We start from the raw sequence: 22,938 nt of genomic DNA, 5'->3' as shown, positions 1-22,938 counted from the left end.
TTACTCCAACACCGTGTTCACTTCCCAGACTCCGCTGAGAAGAGACCATCACGGTTACACACGCAGTTGATTCATTTTAATTAAGTTAAGGTTCAAGTTATCTACAACCGGACATTAACAAATTCCCATCTGCCCATAACCACGGGCACGGCTTTCGAAAGTTCAAATCCCTGCAGGGGTGTCCCAACTTAGCCCATGACAAGCTCTCACGGTCAACGAAGGATATACCTTCTCCCGAGACATTCCGATCAGACTCGGTGTCCCGGTTCTACAAGACAACTTCGACAAGTTAAAACAATTCCAGCAAGACCGCCCGAATGTGCCGACAAATCCCGATAGGAGCTGCACATATCTCGTTCTCAGGGCACACTCAGATGAGCAATCCGTACAACTAAAACCAAACCTCGAGTTTCCCTGAGGGGGCGCTGCACAGGGCTCTAGTTTGGACCAACACTCAGAGGAGCACTGGCTCGAGGGGGTTTAAATAAGATGACCCTTGGGCTCCGGAAACCCAAGGGAAAAAGAGGCTAGGTGGCAAATGGTAAAACCAAGGTTGGGCATTGCTGGAAGAGTTTTATTCAAGGCAATTTGTCAAGGGGTTCCCATTATTACCCAACCGCGTAAGGACCGCAAAATCCGGGAACATAACACCGATATGACGGAAACTAGGGCGGAAAGAGTGGAACAAAACACTAGGCAAAAGGCCGAGCCTTCCACCCTTTACCAAGTATATAGATGCATTAAGATAACAAGATAATATAGTGATATCCCAACAAGAAAATAAAGTTCCAACAAGGAACTATCTCCAATCTTCACCTGCAACTAGCAATGCTATAAGAGGGGCTGAGCAAAGCGGTAACATAGCCAATCAACGGTTTTCTAGGACAAGGTGGGTTAGAGGCTTTGTTCAACAATATGGGAGGCATGATAGGCAAGTGGTAGGTATCGCAGCATAGGCATTGCAAAAGAGCGAGCATCTAGCAAGCAAAGATAGAAGTGATTTCGAGGGTATGATCATCTTGCCTGAGATCCCGCAAGGAAGAAGAACGAGTCCATGAAGAAGGCAAACGGACGTAGTCGAACGGGTCCTCATAAACGCGACGTTCTCGGAACCAACCCGAAGAAGCAACACCGGAAAGAAGCAAACAACATAGTAAACAACAAACACATCAACATGGCATGATGCACAATCGAGTATGATGCATGTCCGGTTTAAATATGCATGGCATGGCAAAGTGCACAAACAATCCTACAAATTAAGTGGAGCTCAATATGAAACACCACATTCAAGTTATTTAGTTCAATCTCGTTTATGTACCCAACAATATTAAATTTTGTTAAAACATGTCAAGAGGTGAAGCATAATGCAACTATCTATCTTGGCAAGTTTAAATGAGGTCGGAAGCAACGAACAACAATTCCGGTAAATCCCCATATGCATATATTAGGTTTGGTACTGTTCTTCCCTAAACCAAATTTTACAGTTGTTAAACATGCAAAGTGATGCCACCATGTTAAACTAGGCATTTTTCTACCCCATTTACATATAAAGTTTATTAAATTCCGAGCTACGGTTATTTAGTTATGAAATAAATCATTTCAGCAAGTTATTTAAGCAAATTTAACAACATTTTAAACATTTTAAACATAGATGAAAGTTGCAAATTATTAATCTACACAAAATTCTAAGCAAGTTTCATATATAACTTATTTTAATCTGATGCACGGTTTGTGAGATATTAAATGCATGAACTCTAGGGACTATTCTGCAAATCTGGCAAAATCTGGGAAAAAGCTAAAACGCAGATCTGGCAAAAAAAACAAGGCACGGGCCGAAACTGTTGGGCGCTGGGGCGCTCACCATGGGCCTGGCCCGGTTTAGACGGAGAGGGAGGCCTGCAGGGGAAAACTAGCAGCGGGCCGGTGACTGGGCCTTGAGGCGCTGCAAGAGGAGGCCCGCGCACGTTGTGGCTGCGGTCAACGCGGGACGAGCGGGCGAGCGCGAAGTCCAGAGCGGCGGCGCTGACTGCGTTCCCTCCTCTCCTGCTCGATGCAGGAAGCAGGGGAGGCCGGCGATGCAGACGACGTGCAATGGCGGCGACGCGATGCAGAGGCAGGAGATCAGCGGGCGGTGGAGAAGGTCAGGAACAGCAGCATGGAGCGGATCTGGACGGCGGGCTCCGGCTGCTCGAATCGAGAGCACGGCGGCATGGCAATAGCGTCCAGTGAGGCGTGTGAAGGCCAAGAATGGCGAGGCGGCTTGAGCTCGGCGGCCGGGCTCGTTCCTGCTGGTCGACGGTGCGAGGCTTGGTGCGGGAGGAGTCCGACGAGGCGTCCGTCCGGGCGAGAAGACGAGCGCGGGGTTCAAGCAGGCAACGTAGAGGACGGTGTCGAGCTCGTTCCCGGAGATGCAGCATGGCAGCTTGAGCGCTGGGCCTCGTGCTCGAAGGGAGGAAGCAGGGGCGTGGGACATGGCGCGATGCAGGAAGATGGAGGTCGTCGGCGGCGCTTGGCGACGGGGACGGCTGGAGGCAGATGAGGGGGTGGAGGCCGGCGGAAGGGATCGGCACGAGGATAGCAACAATCCTTAGGGAAGGCTTTAGGTGAAATATAACCCAAGATAATTCCAATGAAGAGGTTGATTGATTTAAAATATCTCATTCTTAACAACATTCGAATCATGAAACATGAACTCAGATTATCAAGAATGACAAAATACCATCTCCAATGATACAGAAGAAAGAATTGCACTCCGGATTACAATATGAAGAAAGCTTGAGCTCCTTTGAAAAGAATCTTGATGAACACTTCGAGAAGGAATATAAATCCTTGATGAACCATCATGTAGAACCTTCATGAAGAACTCCAGTAACAAAAGGATGATCAAAATGGAATGAAGGAGAAGTTGAAAACACCAGTTGAACCCTTGCAATGATTAGATGGATCTTCGTGACAATATAGTTGAGAGAGCTTGGAACTCCGGTAAAAGAAAAGATGAATAATTGAGATCAAGAATTTTAATGAACCTCTGGAATAAGGAATTAAATTTACTCGATGAAAACAAGAATAAGAATTATGTTATGCATATCCTTCAACAATTTAATTGCTGACAAGCAACGGATTTGGCATACTACTTATCCTCGTAGAAAGATTAAGATAGATATAGCGCAAACTTGAGAAAGTCTTCAACAAGTCACCGGTAGGATAGAAAACAATGAATACATTGATATGCTAAATGAAGGAAGAAGAATCTTGGAAGAACCACCATAAGGATTGAAAATGAACGAAGAGAATATAAAGAAACACCGGGAAGAATTAGCAAATGAATGGAGATGCTTGAGAGAATTTAGATACAAGAGAACGAAGGGATCACGAACTGATTAGAGATCAGTTGAACGAAGCACCGGTAAGATTTAGAGTATGAGAGCTGAAAGCTGGAATGAATAAATCTTAGATGATGGGCTCCGGATAATCAAACTGAACAGAATCTTGAATTGCTCCGGATGGGTGAAAAGAATTCTCACAATCGAATACAATTAAGAGAGGATGGCAACAAGCTACAATCACGAATCTTGAAAAGAATGAAGCAAGATTGAGAGAAAAAACTTCTTCGGTCTTCAAATGCAGAGAATGACGACGAGAAACACCACCAAGAATTGTTTAGATGCTCTAGAAGAATCAAAAGCGAAAAGATTGAGCCAACGATGAAAAGAATTAAACCAATCTTGGAAATAGGCATTTGACTGATGATAATTCATTCTTACGTCAAACTTTGAAAAAGAATTTGAGGATAGCTCCGGGAAAATAAGAAGAGTCAGGTAAGATCCTGGGAAAAGACTTGTGGGTTAGGGCCCACTCAAAAGAAACGCCATTGAAAAGATTACTTGAAAAGAGAGATTGCACCGGTTGAATTAAAAGACTTGAATGAGAGAACATCCTCGAAAGATCTTGAACGAATGAGGAGTGGAAACACCAATCTTCGAGATATCTTCAGCACTCCGGAATAATTGAATAGTGAGAGGTGGAATGATAATGAGGTGCACCGGCATGAGAAAGCATTGAAATGAGGAAAAAGGTATGATCAACAAAACTTGACTTGAATCCACCGGAGAAGAAAAGAATGAAGAATGATGAACTAGTAGAGCATCTTCTAGAGAACCGCCGGGTAAGAACATTGACGGAAAAGAATGGCGAGACTTCTCATCAATAACATGGCAATTGATTCAGAAATCTGAATCCTTGAAGAAAAAGGGTGGGTGGGCGGGAAAAATAAAAGCAACTTGAGGACAGATGAAACGAACAACGTTGGAAAACCCAAGAGGTGATCTTGCGGATGTTGAAGTGACCGGATCCACTTGAAGAGAAAATGCGCCGGTTGAAAAGAAATTGAAATGACAAACTTGATGATCGAGAAGGATTAGTATTCACATAGGAATATGAGAACACCATTTAGGAAAGGTATGGAATCCACATTTGACTTCGAAGCAACTCGAATACCACAACTGAAAACAGAATAAGGATTGGCTTGCAGAATAAGCCGGAACAAACATATGATAGAGATTTCGTCCGAAGTTTTCGTGGTGGGGCCTACACGGGCTCGATCGTACAGCACCATCATGTACAAGGCAGTGCACATGACATATGAAGCGTCCCCGAGTCGGCATAGCCAAGGACTCTTTAAGACACAACGAGACCACTGTAAAACCAACCGTGAATAGGCGGACCACTAGACGTCGAACCCCAATTTCGTATCATACATCAGTCGGAAAGAATATCCTAAGAGCTACTTGATTTCCCACTTATAAACTCCCGAACCTTTCCGGTTATGCAATCATGTGTTGGGGATACAGGGGAAGCATAATATCTCACCCAAAACTAGCAAATCCTACATCCAGCTGTATCCATCCTTCAACACATAACCAAGAAACCTTCGGAAATCATCTACCTCAACCTTCGAAAAGCATCCGTTATACAAGTTATGGCGATACTCCTGAACTCCCGCCCCAGTACTGGGTGGCGTCGAGGTTATCTCACCAACAACTGCATAAAAGAGATTTTCGATGTCGGCAAAACTAAACTCAGGTATTCCAGAACTGCAACGATAAAATTGTGATGACAACACCTCGGAGCTCAACTCCCCGGGACACTGCCACAACCCCTAAATGACAGGAGGCACCAAGAACAATGTTCTCGTCACAAATCGATCGGAATGATTCCAAGAACCCGCGTGATCCTAAATTTTTTTGTGTGAAATTTGAGAAGAAAAGAGTCAAAACTCTACGTCAGGATGCCTTACCAGAGCGATGAAGGGACTGGGGAGTAAAAAGAATTCCTACACTCTCCGATATATAATTCCTAAATGACTCAAAACATTTTTCTAGACTCAACTCGTCTGCTAATTCGATCAAGCAATGGGGCTCCTAAGGTCGGGGAAGGCTCTGATTACCAACTTATAACACCCTCGATGCGGCTATATCTCCCACGTGTCGAAGCACGACTTAGAGGCATAACCGCATTGAAAGCAATGTCGCAAGCGAAGTAATCTTCACACAACCCATGTAATACATAAGGGAAAAGAGATAAACAGTTGGTTTACAATCGCCACTTCACACAATTACATGAATAAAGCATTACAACATCCAAAAACAATCAAGGTCCGACTACGGAACCAAAATAAAAGAAGAACCCCAAATGCGACAAGGTCCCCGATCGACCCCAATTGGGCTCCACTACTGATCAACTAGAACGAAACAACACAAAGGACAAGATCTTCATCGAGCTCCTCCTTGAGCTTGGTTGCGTCATCTGCACGGACTCATCGACACCTGCAAGCTGGTTTTTGAAGTAATCTGTGAGCCACGGGGACTCAACAATCTCGCACCCTCGCGATCAAGACTATTTAAGCTTATGGGTAAGATAAAGGTATGAGGTGGAGCTGCAGCAAGCGACTAGCATAAATAGTGGCTAAACTGTTCGCAAAAGAGAGCGAGAAGAGAAGGCGAAGCCAAACGAGAAACTATAGAACAACCTACGGCAAACATTACTCCAACACCGTGTTCACTTCCCGAACTCCGCCGAGAAGAGACCATCACGGTTACACACGCAATTAATTCATTTTAATTAAGTTAAGGTTCAAGTTATCTACAACCGAACATTAACAAATTCCCATCTGCCCATAACCGCGGGCACGGCTTTCAAAAGTTCAAATCCCTGCAGGGGTGTCCCAACTTAGCCCATGACAAGCTCTCACGGTCAACGAAGGATATACCTTCTCCCGAGACATTCCGATCAAACTCGGTATCCCGGTTCTACAAGACAACTTCGACAAGTTAAAACAATTCCAGCAACACCGCCCGAATGTGCCGACAAATCCCGATAGGAGCTGCACATATCGCGTTCTCAGGGCACACTTAGATGAGCAATCTGTACAACTAAAACCAAACCTCGAGTTTCCCCGAGGGGGCACTGCACAGGGCTCTAGTTTGGACCAACACTCAGAGGAGAACTGGCCCGGGGGGGTTTAAATAAGATGACCCTTGGGCTCCGGAAACCCAACGGAAAAAGAGGCTAGGTGGCAAATGGTAAAACCAAGGTTGGGCATTGCTGGAAGAGTTTTATTCAAGGCGATTTTTCAAGGGGTTCCCACTATTACCCAACCGCATAAGGAACGCAAAATCCGGGAACATAACACCGATACGAAGGAAACTAGGGCGGCTAGAGTGGAACAAAACACTAGGCAAAAGGCCGAGCCTTCCACCCTTTACCAAGTATATAGATGCATTAAGGTAACAAGATAATATAGTGATATCCCAACAAGAAAATAAAGTTCCAACAAGGAACTATCTCCAATCTTCACCTACAACTAGCAACGCTACAAGAGGGGCTGAGCAAAGCGATAACATAGCCAATCAACGATTTGCTAGGACAAGGTGGGTTAGAGGCTTGGTTCAGCAATATGGGAGGCATGATAGGCAAGTGGTAGGTATCGCAGCATAGGCATTGCAAAAGAGCGAGCATCTAGCAAGCAAAGATAGAAGTGATTTCGAGGGTATGATCATCTTGCCTGAGATCCCGCAAGGAAAAGAACGAGTCCATGAAGAAGGCAAACGGACGTAGTCGAACGGGTCCTCACAAACGCGACATTCTCGGAACCAACCCGAAGAAGCAACACCGAAAAGAAGCAAACAACCAACACATCAACATGGCATGATGCACAACCGAGTATGATGCATGTCCAGTTTAAATATGCATGGCATGGCAAAGTGCACAAACAATCCTACAAATTAAGTGGAGCTCAATATGCAACTCCGTTGCATATTGACGAAACACCACATTCAAGTTATTTAGTTCAATCTCGTTTATGTACCCAACAATATTAAATGTTGTTAAAACATGTCAAGAGGTGAAGCATAATGCAACTATCTATCTAGGCAAGTTTAAATGAGGCCGGAAGCAACGAACAACAATTCCGGTAAATCCCCATATGCATATATTAGGTTTGGTGTTGTTCTGCCCTAAACCAAATTTTATAGTTGTTAAACATGTAAAGTGATGCCACCATGTTAAACTAGGCATTTTTCTACCCCATTTACATATAAAGTTTATTAAATTCCGAGCTACGGTTATTTAGTTATGAAATAAATCATTTTAGCAAGTTATTTAAGCAAATTCAAACAAACAGCATTTTAAACATAGATGAAAGTTGCAAATTATTAATCTACACAAAATTCTAAGCAAGTTTCATATATAACTTATTTTAATCCGATGCACGGTTTGTGAGATATTAAATGCATGAACTCTAGGGACTATTCTGCAAATCTGGCAAAATTTGGGAAAAAGCTAAAACGCAGATCTGGCAAAAAAACAAGGCACGGGCCGAAACTGTTGGGCGCTGGGGCGCTCACCATGGGCCTGGCCCGGTTTAGACGGAGAGGGAGGCCTGCAGGGGAAAACTAGCAGCGGGCCGGTGGCTGGGCCTTGAGGCGCTGCAAGAGGAGGCCCGCGCACGTTGTGGCTGCGGTCAACGCGGGACGAGCGGGCGAGCGCGAAGTCCAGAGCGGCGGCGCTGACTGCGTTCGCTCCTCTCCTGCTCGATGCAGGAAGCAGGGGAGGCCGGCGATGCAGACGACGTGCAATGGCGGCGACGCGATGCAGAGGCAGGAGATCAGCGGGCGGCGGAGAAGGTCAAGAACAGCAGCATGGAGCGGATCTGGACGGCGGGCTCCGGCTGCTCGAATCGAGAGCACGGCGGCATGGCAATAGCGTCCAGTGAGGCGTGTGAAGGCCAAGAACGGCGAGGCGGCTTGAGCTCGGCGGCCGGGCTCGTTCCTGCTGGTCGACGGCGCGAGGCTTGGCGCGGGAGGAGTCCGACGAGGCGTCCGTCCGGGCGAGAAGACGAGCGCGGGGTTCAAGCAGGCAACGCAGAGGACGGCGTCGAGCTCGTTCCCGGAGATGCAGCACGGCGGCTTGAGCGCTGGGCCTCGTGCTCGAAGGGAGGAAGCAGGGGCGCGGGACATGGCGCGATGCAGGAAGATGGAGGTCGTCGGCGGCGCTTGGCGACGGGGACGGCTGGAGGCAGATGAGGGGGTGGAGGCCGGCGGAAGGGATCGGCACGAGGAGCCCGTTTCCAGCGGCAATCCGCTGCTTGGCAGTACCTGTCCATGGAGGGGAGAGACACGGACGTGAGAGAGCGGGATCAAGAGTGGAAAACAGAGGAGGCAGGGAAGGAGGGCAGCGTTGGGGACCTACTGGTCATCGGGGCTTGGCGCGCCGACGAGGGAGGTCGGAGGTTGCGATCTGGTTGGGCGGCGCTGAAAGCAAGGTGGAGCTGGCAGGAGAGGAAAACGAGGAGGATTTGGAAAGTGGCGGCGCGAGGGGGAAAGATGGGACGACTCTCCTTGATTTTAGGGTTGGACAATATGTATACATCAGGTGGATTAGGTTAGGGACTACCTCATCCTACGATAGTAATCGGACGGTCGCGAATAAAATGGTTAGGGAGCCCAATTAACAAAACGGAGATGTTTTGTACATGTTTGGGGATGATCCGGACACAACGGTGGCGATTGCCCGGGTCGAGTCCGGGACAGCTTTTCGGACGCGTGCGCGAGGAAGGTTTCGGACCGTGCGATAGCATCGGACAACTCCGGAAGCGAAGAGGGGAAGGAGGATGGACTAGGTGGGCTGTGTAGACGGTCTCGAGCTGAGAGAAGAGAAGAGAGGGAGGCCCGGCGACTGTTTCCAGAGACCGAAAACGTCCGACGAAAAGACCGGCTATATTGCCGCTATAATTTAACGGTTGGGCTATCAAACGAACTCCGAATGCGATGAAACTTGACAGGCGGTCTATCTACACTATAATAAGACCACACGTCAACTTTCAACTCATTCCGAGAACATTTTCCGGCCACTTATAAAATAATAAATCGGACATGCCGCGGGCGCGTGCAAGTGTGTCTGGGCTCAGAATGGGCAACGGACGAAACGAGGAGACCGGGATGGATGCAAGTTTTGAAAACATGAAGATGCAATGCACATGATGACATGATAATATTCAACACGCAAGCAAATGACAAGGCAACAACAGGGAATAACTGGAAGACACCTGGCACATCGGTCTCGGGGCGTTACAATAGGATACCCGAAGGAAACTATTGGGTACACCTTCTATCACAGATCTGAAGGTAAAACATTTGTTGCTAAATTTGGATCCTTTCTAGAGAAGGAGTTTCTCTCGAAAGAAGTGAGTGGGAGGAAAGTAGAGCTTGATGAGATAACTGTACCTGCTCCCTTATTGGAAAGTAGTTCATCATAGAAACCGGTTCATGTGACACCTACACCAATTAGTGAGGAAGTTAATGATAATGATCATGAAACTTCAGATCAAGTAGCTACTGAACCTCGTAGATCAATCAGAGTGAGATCCGCACCAGAGTGGTACGGTAATCCTGTTCTAGAGGTTATGTTACTAGACCATGACAAACCTACGAACTATGAAGAAGCGATGGTGAGCCCAGATTCCGCAAAATGGCTTGAGGCCATGAAATCTGAGATGGGATCCATGTATGAGAACAAAGTGTGGACTTTGGTTGACTTGCCTGTTGATCGGCAAGCCATCGAGAATAAATGGATCTTCAAGAAGAAGATTGATGCTGATGGTAATGTTACTCTCTATAAAGCTCGACTTGTTGCAAAAGGTTTTCGACAAGTTCAAGGGATTGACTACGATGAGACTTTCTCACCCGTAGCGATGCTTAAGTCTGTCTGAACCATGTTAGCAATTGCTGCATTTTATGATTATGAAATTTGGCAAATGGATGTCAAAACTGCATTCCTGAATGGATTTCTGGAAGAAGAGTTGTATATGATGCAACCGGAAGGTTTTGTCGATCCAAAGGGAGCTAACAAAGTGTGCAAGCTCCAGCGATCCATTTATGGACTGGTGAAAGCCTCTCGGAGTTGGAATAAACGTTTTGATAATGTGATCAAAGCATATGGTTTTATACAGACTTTTGGAGAAGCTTGTATTTACAAGAAAGTGAGTGGGAGCTCTGTAGCATTTCTGATATTATATGTGGATGACAGATTGTTGATTGGAAATGATATAGAATTTCTAGATAGCATAAAAGGACATTTGAATAGGAGTTTTTCAATGAAATACCTTGGTGAAGCTGCTTATATATTGGGCATCACGATCTATAGAGATAGATCGAGACACTTAATTGGACTTTCACAAAGCACATACCTTGACAAAGTTTTGAAGAAGTTCAAAATGGATCAAGCGAAGAAAGGGTTCTTGCCTGTGTTACAAGGTGTTAAGTTGAGTAAGACTCAATTCCCGACCACTGCAGAAGATAGAGAGAAAATGAAAGATGTTCCCTATGCTTCAGCCATAGGCTCTTGTAGCGACCCGACCCGAATGGATCAAGTGCTCTGTGCTCAGGTGTCATCCCTGGATCAGTAATGCTGACACCACACAGTACATCGAAGGATTTATAGCAGAGTGGAAATCACACACTTATTACATCGTTGTCTCAAAGAGAACTTATTACAATAAGTATGGCTTAAGGCCATCTAGTGTCGAAAACAGCGGAAGACTCGGAAGATAAATGGGTCCATCAACTCCAACGGCATCACTGAGTATAGGGCCACGACCTAAAAGCACCTTACTCGTTGTTTGAAAAGTCTGCAACATGAGAAGTTGCAGCCCGAAAATGGGTCAGCACATGGAATATGCTGGCAATGTAACACATAGAGAGTAATGGAATGAAACAGCTATACTATATGTATATATGGCTGGTGGAAAGCTCTATGGTTACAGTTTTGCGTAAAGCCAATTTTTCCCTACTGCAAAGGAATAAATTTATTTAACTATCATGGTGGTTGTGAAACATTGAGAATGGTTGACAGCATTCTCAATCTCAATTAAAATAATTAAAACCCAGCAACATTAATTAGAAGTAACATGTTGAGATTCACATGATATTCAAGTACTAGATACTCAAGTTGTCCATAACCGGGGACACGGCTAATCATGATTAGTTTGTACACTCTGCAGAGGTTTGCGCACTTTTCCCCACAAGACTCGATCGCCTCCGTTTGGTTTCTCGAACTACATGGTGTTTGAGAAGACGGATGACCGAGACACAGTCTTTCAGAAGCGCTAGCACCTTACATGTGGGTAGACCGGTACACCTACTTCCCCTACATCTGCTAGTCTACCCGTAAGAGTTCGCACGACTTAGTCAGCTATGCCAGAGCCCATAATGGCTTGTGGCTGCACACGGAAGTTTCTAGCATGAAAGATCTTATGATCCCTTTGAGCCTGGGTGGCGGTCCAAAATAAAACAGGCAAGTCCTGATAGACATCAGGTGCCTCAATCCACCCAGATGTGTGTTTAAGTTGCCACCTTAGATAAACCATTAAAATTATCAACTCACATCTGTCATGGATATCACTCACCAAATCCACGTCTACTAGCATAGCATGGCATAATAAGCAAACGTAGAAGTAGCTCCCAAAGGTTTCATAATAATACAGGTAATAGGTACTACCTCATCTACTTCCCATCCCACAGTTTAATTAGATCCTAATCATGCAATGTGAGAGGATTGATCTAATGCAATAAAACATGGGTTGCAGAAAAGGTATGATCAAAGTGTTACTTGCCCTGCTGATGACCCGCGAGACCTAGGGTTTCGAAGTAACAAGCGGCGCAATCCGGGTGATCTATCGCAGACAAACAACAAGCATACAATAAGTACTCATCTAATGCACAGATAAAACTCGAACAAGAGAACGAACCAAAAAGTTCAACTTAAGAACTCTGGTTGCAAAGAAAGAACGAACCGAACAAAGAAACGGAAAACAAACGGCGGAAGAAAACAACTCGGTTCTAGCAGGTTGAAACTAGGTCAAATTTTACCGGGGCAAAACTTGTTCAAGTTGATTAGACGGAACGGCGGTTTCGGAACGAAACTCCAGGCGCTTGAAACACCTGATTCCGATAAACGAGCGAGAAGAAAGACTAGAACGAAGATCGGATCTGAGATCACGATCGCGGAATAAATCCGACGAAAATAAAGAGACGAACGGTTAAACGAACGGGCGTCGTTAACCGGGAATAATCGGTGATCACGTTCGTTGAGACGAACGGTCCGAAAGAAGAACGAAAACCGATCTAGAGTTTTCGGAAAAGAAAACTGAAACAAAGAACGAAAGAAAACCGGAACGGAAAACGAATCGGAAGAGAAGAAAAGAATCGGAACGGTTTATAAGAAAAACCGAACCGAGGGAAAAGGAGAGACGCGGCGCGGCTACCTCGGCGAGGTTCCGGCGAGGGGCTCCGGTGAACGGCGGCGTTGGGCGGCTGCGGCGATGCACAAGGGCGGCGGCGTTGGGCGCGGGGCGGCGGCGGCGGTGGTGAGGGGCGCGGGGTGGGGCGCGGCTAAGGAGACGCGGGGTGGTGTGGGGCTTGGGGAGGCGCGGGGTGGTGTGGGGCTTGGGGTTTGATTTGATGTTTTGGAGGGGGGTGTGGGGGTATTTATATTGGTGAGGGGAGGGGGTTTCTTGGGGTAGGGGACAAGAAATAGAGTAGGAATAGGAAAACAAAACAAGGAAAAGGGGGGGGGGCTAACCGGCCAGAGTCCTTTTAGGACTCGGCTCGAGCGAGGGGAGGCGGCGGCCTGGCGCTCCTGCGCCTGGCGCACGGGAGGCTGGGGCGGTGGCTGGCTGGGCCTTGGCCCGGGCGGGGCGCTGCTCCTATTTTTTAAATCGGTTTCGCGCGCGGAAAAACAAAAGAAAGAAAATCTAAACGAACTCCAAAAATTCTAAAGTAAATTTTCTCCGACTCCTAAAAATGAGTCGAACAAAATGAACTTTTCTCCGGGCCTAAAATGCAATTTTGAAAACGCGCATTTTTCCCTATCCAAATAAAAAGCAAACAAAAGTCCGGCAAAACCAAAATTGATCTATTTATTAAATCTTCATTTTTCCTCAATTTTGGGAAAGTCATATTATTCCCTCTCTCATTTTTTTGATATTGGAAAATAATTGAAGATGAAATAAATAAATCAAACGATCCTCTTTTCAAATTCGAGAAAACTCTCAAATATGAAAATAACGAAATCTCCAACTCTCTCCGTGGGTCCTTGAGTTGCGTGAAATTTCTAGGATCGACTAAAATGCAAGAAAATATGCTATGCATGATGATCTAGTGTATAACATTCCAAATTGAAAATTTGGGATGTTACAAAACTACCCCCCTTAAGATGAATCTCGCCCTCGAGATTCATGTTGGCTAGAGAATAGGTGAGGGTGGTCGTTGAGCAAATCTTCTTCTCTTTCCCAGGTGGCTTCATCCTTTGAGTGGTGGTTCCACTGAACTTTGTAAAACTTGATAACCTTGCTGCGAGTAACTCTGCTGGCATAATCGAGAATCTTGACTGGCTTCTCCTCATATTTTAAGTCGTCCTTCAACTGAATCGCTTCGAGTGGCACGGTATCTCTTAGCAGTACCTCCGCCATCTCGGCATGACATTTCTTCAGCTGAGAAACATGGAATACATCATGAACTCCTGACAGCTCCTCTGGAAATTCCAACTTATAAGTGACTTCTCCCATACGTTGCAAGATCTTATACGGTCCAACGAAACGCGGTGCTAACTTTCCCTTAACTCCAAAGTGCTTTACTCCTCGAAGTGGGGATACTTGGAGATAAACTCTGTCTCTGGTTTCGTAAACTGTCTCCTTGTGTTTAGAATCTGCGTAGCTCTTCTGCCTGGACTGGGCTACCTTGAGCCTATCGCGAATCAACTTAACTTTCCGTTCAGACTCCTTAATCAAATCTGGTCCAAAGAATTGACGGTCTCCAACTTCGTCCCATGACAACGGTGTCCTGCACCTCCTTCCGTATAAAGCTTCGAAAGGTGCCATCTTCAAACTGGTTTGGTAACTGTTGTTATAAGAAAACTCCCCATACGGCAAGTTATCGTCCCAACTAGATCCATAATCTAGTGCACAAGCTCTCAGCATATCCTCCAAAATCTGACTGACTCTCTCGGTCTGTCCATCCGTCTGTGGGTGAAAAGCTGTGCTGAACTCCAGTCTGGTTCCTAAAGTTTCATGCAACTGATTCCAAAACTTTGAGGTAAATTGGGTTCCTCTATCTGATACGATACTCCTCGGAACTCCATGCAAACAAATGATCCTAGTCATGTATATCTTCGCCAACTTAGCACTGGTGTAAGTGGTCTTAACTGGGATAAAATGTGCTACCTTTGTCAAACGATCAACTACTACCCATATCGAATCGTAGCCTGCCTTTGTCCTGGGTAGTCCCGTGATAAAATCCATGCCTATCTTATCCCACTTCCATTCGGGTATCGGCAATGGTTGTAACAATCCTGCTGGCTTCTGATGCTCTGCCTTTACTCTCTGACATACGTCACAAACTGCTACATATGCCGCAATATCCTTCTTCATTCCGGTCCACCAGAATGTTTCCTTCAAATCCAAATACATCTTGGTATTCCCTGGGTGAATCGAATACGGTGAATCATGTGCCTCTTGCAAAATCAACTTCCTGATCTCCGGGTCATTTGGCACATAAACACGGTCCTCAAACCATAGGGTATCGTGCTCATCCTCACGAAATCCCTTTGCTTTTTTCCTTCGCTCAATTTCTCTTTTATAGCAGCAATCTCCTTGTCAGATTTCTGAGCTTCTCTGATCTTATCCATCAATGTTGACTGAATCTCCATTTGAACTTAGTATCCTTCTTCAACAACTCCGTCATAGGCTTCGCAATCTTTGAGAAATTCTCAATAAACCTCCGGTAGTATCCTGCGAGTCCAAGAAAACTCCGGATCTCTCCAACTGTCGTTGATGATTCCCATTCGGTTACGGTCTCAACCTTAGTGGGGTGAACTGCTATACCTCCTCCGGATATAACGTGTCCGAGGAATCCAACTTCCTTCAACCAAAACTCACATTTGCTGAATTTGGCGTATAACTGGTGTTCCCTTAGTTTCTCCAAAACCAAACGCAAATGTTCCTTATGCTCCTCTTCATTCTTTGAATAAACCAGGATGTCATCAATGAACACTACGACAAACTTATCCAAAAACTCCATAAACACTTTGTTCATCAGGTTCATAAAATAGGCAGGTGCGTTAGTCAATCCAAACGACATAACGGTATACTCATACAGTCCATATCTTGTGGTGAATGCTGTCTTAGGTATGTCCTGCTCTCGAATCTTCAATTGATGGTACCCTGATCGCAAATCGATCTTGGAAAACACTTTAGCTCCTTGCAACCAATCAAACAGATCGTTGATCATTGGCAGTGGGTACTTATTCTTGATGGTTACTTCATTCAATCCCCGATAATCTACAACCATCCTTAATGATCCATCCTTCTTTTCCACTAGAAGTACGGGTGATCCCCAAGGCGAAGAACTTGGGCGAATGTAACCTTTATCCAATAACTCCTTAATCTGATTCTTAATTTCCACCAAATCCTTTGCTGGCATTCGGTACGGTCGCTTTGATATTGGACCTGTACCTGGCAATAACTCAATCAAAAACTCAATGTCTCTATCTGGTGGCATGCCTGGTAATTCCTCAGGAAATACATCAGGAAAATCCTTTACCACTGGTACTTCTTCTTGCACAACTCCTGTTAGGCAGTTTACTTGTGTCCTGTTTGGCACATGCCGGGATACATACTTGATCCTTCTTCCTTATGGTGTGGTAAGCAAAATTGTCTTACTGGCGCAATCGATATTTCCTCCATACATCGACAGCCAATCCATACCAAGAATCACATCTAGACCTTGGGACTCCAGAATAATTAAATCCGTTGGGAAAACATGCCTTCCTATACTTAATGGCACTTGGAAACATCCTTGTCTGGCCATGTACTCTGCTCCTGGCGAGCTTACTAGCATAGGCGTTTTAAGAATCCTAGTGGGCAGGCTATACTTTTCCACAAATCCCCTTGATATGTATGAATGTGATGCACCAGTATCGAAAAGAACGAGTGCGGTAATTGACTTAACCAAAAACTTACCGATTACTGCATCGGGCTGATCTTCAACCTCCTCCACGCTAACGTGGTTCACCTGTCCCTTATTGAAAGGGTTCGGCTTCTTCCCAGAGCTTCCATTGCCATTTCCATTCTGGCCTTCGGGACATTCATTGGCATAATGTCCGGTCTTGGAACACTTGAAACAGGTGACTTGACTCAGGTCTCTCTTGGTTGGGGTCGATGGGGTGGTCCGGTTATGGCTGTTGCTTCCTCCATTCCCATTACCATTCTTGTGGCCATTATGGTTGTGCGAGCTACCTCCTCCATGGGTATGCTGAAACTGAAATCCCGGTTTGGGGGTAAAACGGGGCTTCTGCTGGGCTCCAGAGTTATACTTCCCCTGTCCATACTTCCTCTTACGATTCTCAATCTGCTGGTGCTTCCCTTCAATCATGATGGCACGATCTACCAACTCCTGGTAGTTGTTGAAACTCGCTACCATCAACTTCATGCTTAGCTCATCATTCAGTCCTTCCAGAAACTTCTCCTGCTTAGCTGCATCCGTAGCAACTTCATCTGGGGCATAACGTGCTAACTTGCTGAAATCGTCAACGTACTGGCCAACTGTCCTTCCTCCTTGGCGTAAGTTGCGAAACTCACGCTTCTTCAGGGCCATAGCTCCTGCTGAAACATGGGCAGTGTGGAAAGCTTGCTAAAACTGATCCCATGTGACAGTGTCAACTGGGTAAGTGGCTGTGAAATTCTCCCACCATGCTGCCGCGGGTCCGTCAAGCTGGTGAGCGGCAAACTTCACTTTCTCACCATCCGTGCATCCTGCAGTGGTCAACTCCCTTCCTATATTGCGGAGCCAATCGTCTGCTACTATCGGCTCGGTGCTACTGGAAAACACCGGCGGATTCAGCCTAAGGAAACGGGCTAAGTGGTCAACAGGTGGTGGTGGTGGTGGGTTGTTGTTGTTGTTGTTCTGTTGGTTCTGGACTAACATCTGCATCAATTGATTCTGCTGCTGGATCAACTGAGTGAGTTCCGGTGGAAAGGCAAATCCGGGGTCACGTCTCGGAGGCATCTGAGGGTTTAGAAAAGACGAGAATTAAGAATAGAGTGAGGTCTAAAGGGAAAACACTACCCCAATGCACATGAGCAAATGCACACAAAATCACTTCATTCAATCAAACAAGGGCTTACAATCGGTCTAAAACTATCGCAAAAGTGCTCGAACTATAATGTTTACATGGGGGAATACTACTATTATCTGGTGGTCATCTAGAAATTTGAACCGGTGGAAGACTCCATGATATCTGCTCCAGCTTCGTCATCAAAGTCGGGTTCACTTGGATCCGAATCGGTGTCGTCGATGATGATGTAGTTGTCCGGACATGCGACGTACTCGTCTTCCTCCGTGGATGCTAACTTCCTCTTGAGTTCTTTAATCTCCTGCTTAAGATCGCCATTGTGCCTTGCTAGAGCTACGATATCGTCCATGTAGTCCTTGCGTGTACACTTCAGTTCTCCTTCTAGCTCAATGATCCTTGCCTTTGCATTCTTCAACTCTATCATATCATTGCACATCTGGTTCTCGTGGCGTCGAATGTGCTGGTTTAACTCCTGGAAGAAAGATGCAATGGATCTATCCTTCTTGGTGCTGACTAACTCCCATTGTTCGTCTCGGCGTCCGTAAATCTGGTAGATAGTGTCCTTGAGGTCTTCTTGATAAACTTCTCCAATGCGTCCTATGGTGATATGAGCTGCCATGCTCCTTCCCAGACTCCAGGTTGGTGCACTGAAAACACTATATATAGGCTTCGTGATTGGCGCGAATGTTCTTCCTGGAACGTGAGCTTGAATCTTCCAGCGCTCCTCTTCAGGCAGAGTGGCGTTGAAGGTTCCCGTGAAGCTTGGTAATCCAATGTTCAGGTACTTGGTGACTTCCTTCAGGTGAAATCCAAATGGTGTTCCTTCATCCAGTTGAGCGTACTTAATCTTCGCGTTCGTCATCCTAATAGGGTAGAAAAGATGAGGAGTTAGAAAATGAGAAGAGAAGGGTGTTCTATGGCTTTAACTTAGTGGTCGTGTCCTACAGTCAGCGTGTGCTCTGATACCATTCTCTGTAGCGACCCGACCCGAATGGATCAAGTGCTCTGTGCTCAGGTGTCATCCCTGGATCAGTAATGCTGACACCACACAGTACATCGAAGGATTTATAGCAGAGTGGCAATCACACACTTATTATATCGTTGTCTCAAAGAGAACTTATTACAATAAGTATGGCTTAAGGCCATCTAGTGTCGAAAACAGCGGAAGACTCGGAAGATAAATGGGTCCATGAACTCCAACGGCATCACTGAGTATAGGGCCACGACCTAAAAGCACCTTACTCGTTGTCTGAAAAGTCTGCAACATGAGAAGTTGCAGCCCGAAAATGGGTCAGCACATGGAATATGCTGGCAATGTAACACATAGAGAGTAATGGAATGAAACAGCTATACTATATGCATATATGGCTGGTGGAAAGCTCTATGGTTACAGTTTTGCGTAAAGTCAGTTTTTCCCTACTGCAAAGGAATAAATTTATTTAACTATCATGGTGGTTGTGAAACATTGAGAATGGTTGACAGCATTCTCAATCCCAATAAAAATAATTAAAACCCAGCAACATTAATTAGAAGTAACATGTTGAGATTCACATGATATTCAAGTACTAGATACTCAAGTTGTCCATAACCGGGGACACTGCTAATCATGATTAGTTTGTACACTCTGCAGAGGTTTGCGCACTTTTCCCCACAAGACTCGATCGCCTCCGTTTGGTTTCTCGCACTACATGGTGTTTGAGAAGACGGATGACCGAGACACAATCTTTCAGAAGCGCTAGCACCTTACATGTGGGTAGACCGGTACACCTACTTCCCCTACATCTGCTAGTCTACCCGTAAGAGTTCGCACGACTTAGTCAGCTATGCCAGAGCCCATAATGGCTTGTGGCTGCACACGGAAGTTTCTAGCATGAAAGATCTTATGATCCCTTTGAGCCTGGGTGGCGGTCCAAAATAAAACAGGCAAGTCCTGATAGACATCAGGTGCCTCAATCCACCCAGATGTGTGTTTAAGTTGCCACCTTAGATAAACCATTAAAATTATCAACTCACATCTGTCATGGATATCACTCACCCAATCCACGTCTACTAGCATAGCATGGCATAATAAGCAAACGTAGAAGTAGCTCCCAAAGGTTTCATAATAATACAGGTAATAGGTACTACCTCATCTACTTCCCATCCCACAGTTTAATTAGATCCTAATCATGCAATGTGAGAGGATTGATCTAATGCAATAAAACATGGGTTATAGAAAAGGTATGATCAAAGTGTTAGTTTCCCTGCTGATGATCCGCGAGACCTAGGGTTTCGAAGTAACAAGCGGCGCAATCCGGGTGATCTATCGCAGACAAACAACAAGCATACAATAAGTACTCATCTAATGCACAGGTAAAACTCGAACAAGAGAACGAACCAGAAAGTTCAACTTAAGAACTCCGGTTGCAAAGAAAGAACGAACCGAACAAAGAAACGGAAAACAAACGGCGGAAGAAAACAACTCGGTTCTAGCAGGTTGAAACTAGGTCAAATTTTACCGGGGCAAAACTTGTTCAAGTTGATTAGACGGAACGGCGGTTTCGGAACGAAACTCCAGGCGCTTGAAACACCTGATTCCGATAAACGAGGGAGAAGAAAGACTAGAACGAAGATCGGATCTGAGATCACGATCGCAGAATAAATCCGACGAAAATAAAGAGACGAACGGTTAAACGAACGGGCGTCGTTAACCGGGAATAATCGGTGATCACGTTCGTTGAGACGAACGGTCCGAAAGAAGAACGAAAACCGATCTAGGGTTTTCGGAAAAGAAAACCGAAACAAAGAACGAAAGAAAACCGGAACGGAAAACGAATCGGAAGAGAAGAAAAGAATCGGAACGGTTTATAAGAAAAACCGAACCGAGGGAAAAGGAGAGACGCGGCGCGGCTACCTCGGCGAGGTTCCGGCGAGGGGCTCCGGTGAACGGCGGTGTTGGGCGGCGGCGGTGATGCACAAGGGCGGCGGCGTTGGGCGCGGGGCGGCGGCGGCGGTGGTGAGGGGTGCGGGGTGGGGCGCGGCTAAGGAGGCGCGGGGTGGTGTGGGGCTTGGGGAGGCGCGGGGTGGTGTGGGGCTTGGGGTTTGATTTGATGTTTTGGAGGGGGGGTGTGGGGGTATTTATATTGGTGAGGGGAGGGGGTTTCTTGGGGTAGGGGACAAGAAATAGAGTAGGAATAGGAAAACAAAACAAGGAAAAGGGGGGGGGGCTAACCGGCCAGAGTCCTTTTAGGACTCGGCTTGAGCGAGGGGAGGCGGCGGCCTGGCGCTCCTGCGCCTAGCGCCTGGCGCACGGGAGACTGGGGCGGTGGCTGGCTGGGCCTTGGCCCGGGCGGGGCGCTGCTCCTTTTTTTTTTAAATCGGTTTCGCGCGCGGAAAAACAAAAGAAAGAAAATCTAAACGAACTCCAAAAATTCTAAAGTAAATTTTCTCCGACTCCTAAAAATGAGTCGAACAAAATGAACTTTTCTCTGGGCCTAAAATGCAATTTTTAAAAACGCGCATTTTTCCCTATCCAAATAAAAAGCAAACAAAACTCCGGCAAAACCAAAATTGATCTATTTATTAAATCTTCATTTTTCCTCAATTTTGGGAAAGTCATATTATTCCCTCCCTCATTTTTTTGATATTGGAAAATAATTGAAGATGAAATAAATAAATCAAATGATCCTCTTTTCAAATTCGAGAAAACTCTCAAATATGAAAATAACGAAATCTCCAACTCTCTCCATGGGTCCTTGAGTTGCGTGAAATTTCTAGGAACGACTAAAATGCAAGAAAATATGCTATGCATGATAATCTAGTGTATAACATTCCAAATTGAAAATTTGGGATGTTACAGCTCTATCGTGTATGCAATGTTGTGTACCAGACCTGATGTGTGCCTTGCTATTAGTTTAGCAGGGAGGTACCAAAGTAATCCAGGAGTGGATCACTGGACAACAGTCAAGAACATCCTGAAATACCTGAAAAGGACGAAGGATATGTTTCTCTTTTATGGACGTGACAAAGAGCTCGTCGTAAATGGTTACGTTGATGCAAGCTTTGACACTGATCCGGACGATTCTAAATCGCAACCCGGATATGTGTTTTTATTAAACGGTGGAGCTGTCAGTTGGTGCAGTTCTAAACAAAGCGTCGTAGTGGGATCTACATGTGAAGCGGAGTGCATAGCTGCTTCGGAAATAGCAAATGAAGAAGTCAGGATGAAGGATTTCATATCTGATCTAGGTGTCATACCTAGTGCATCGGGTCCAATGAAAATCTTTTGTGACAATATTGGTGCAATTGCTTTAGCAAAGGAATCCAGATTTCACAAGAGAACCAAGCACATCAAGAGACGCTTCAACTCCATCCAGGATCAAGTCCAGGTGGGAGACAGAGAGATTTGCAAAATACATACGGATCTGAATGTTGCAGACCCATTGACTAAGCCTCTTCCATGAGCAAAACATGATCAACACCAAGGCTCCATGGGTGTTAGGATCATTACTGTGTAATCTAGATTATTGACTCTAGTGCAACTGGGAGACTGAAGGAAATATGCCCTAGAGGCAATAATAAAGTTATTATTTATTACCTTATATCATGATAAATGTTTATTATTCATGCTAGAATTGTATTAACCGGAAACATGATACATGTGTGAATACATAGACAAAACAGAGTGTCGCTAGTATGCCTCTACTTGACTAGCTCGTTGAATCAAAGATGGTTATGTTTCCTAACCATAGACAAAGAGTTGCCATTTGATTAACGGGATCACATCATTAGGAGAATGATGTGATTGAGTTGACCCATTCCGTTAGCTTAGCACTTGATCGTTTAGTTTGTTGCTATTGCTTTCTTCATGACTTATACATGTTCCTGTAACTATGAGATTATGCAACTCCCGTTTACCGGAGGAACACTTTGTGTGCTACCAAACATCACAACGTAACTGGGTGATTATAAAGGTGCTCTATAGGTGTCTCCAAGGGTACTTGTTGGGTTGGCGTATTTCAAGATTAGGATTTGTCACTCCAATTGTCGGAGAGGTATCTCTGGGCCCACTCGGTAATACACATCACTCAAGCCTTGCAAGCATTGTAACTAATGAGTTAGTTACGGGATGATGTATTACGGAACAAGTAAAGAGACTTGCCGGTAACGAGATTGAACTAGGTATTGAGATACCGACGATCGAATCCCGGGCAAGTAACATACCGACGACAAAGGGAAAAACGTATGTTGTTATGCGGTTTGACCGATAAAGAT

At 45.5% G+C, this 22,938-nt stretch overlaps 1 protein-coding gene across 1 annotated transcript; it reads right to left on the bottom strand.

Annotated features, from left to right (window-relative positions):
• Positions 1-7,738: 7,738 nt before the first annotated feature.
• LOC123058189 (uncharacterized) lies at positions 7,739-8,978 on the bottom strand. Its single transcript, XM_044480995.1, has 2 exons — positions 8,749-8,978; positions 7,739-8,654 (listed from the first exon to the last, which is right to left on the bottom strand). Exon 2 carries the CDS (start codon positions 8,514-8,516, stop codon positions 7,953-7,955), a length of 564 nt encoding a protein of 187 aa, XP_044336930.1. The 5' UTR covers positions 8,517-8,654; positions 8,749-8,978; the 3' UTR covers positions 7,739-7,952.
• Between the last annotated feature and the right edge of the window lie 13,960 nt (positions 8,979-22,938).

This window comes from Triticum aestivum, chromosome 3A (assembly GCF_018294505.1).
Source record: "Triticum aestivum cultivar Chinese Spring chromosome 3A, IWGSC CS RefSeq v2.1, whole genome shotgun sequence".
Classification (NCBI taxonomy): domain Eukaryota; kingdom Viridiplantae; phylum Streptophyta; class Magnoliopsida; order Poales; family Poaceae; genus Triticum; species Triticum aestivum.
This window is presented reverse-complemented; position numbering and strand designations above follow the sequence as displayed.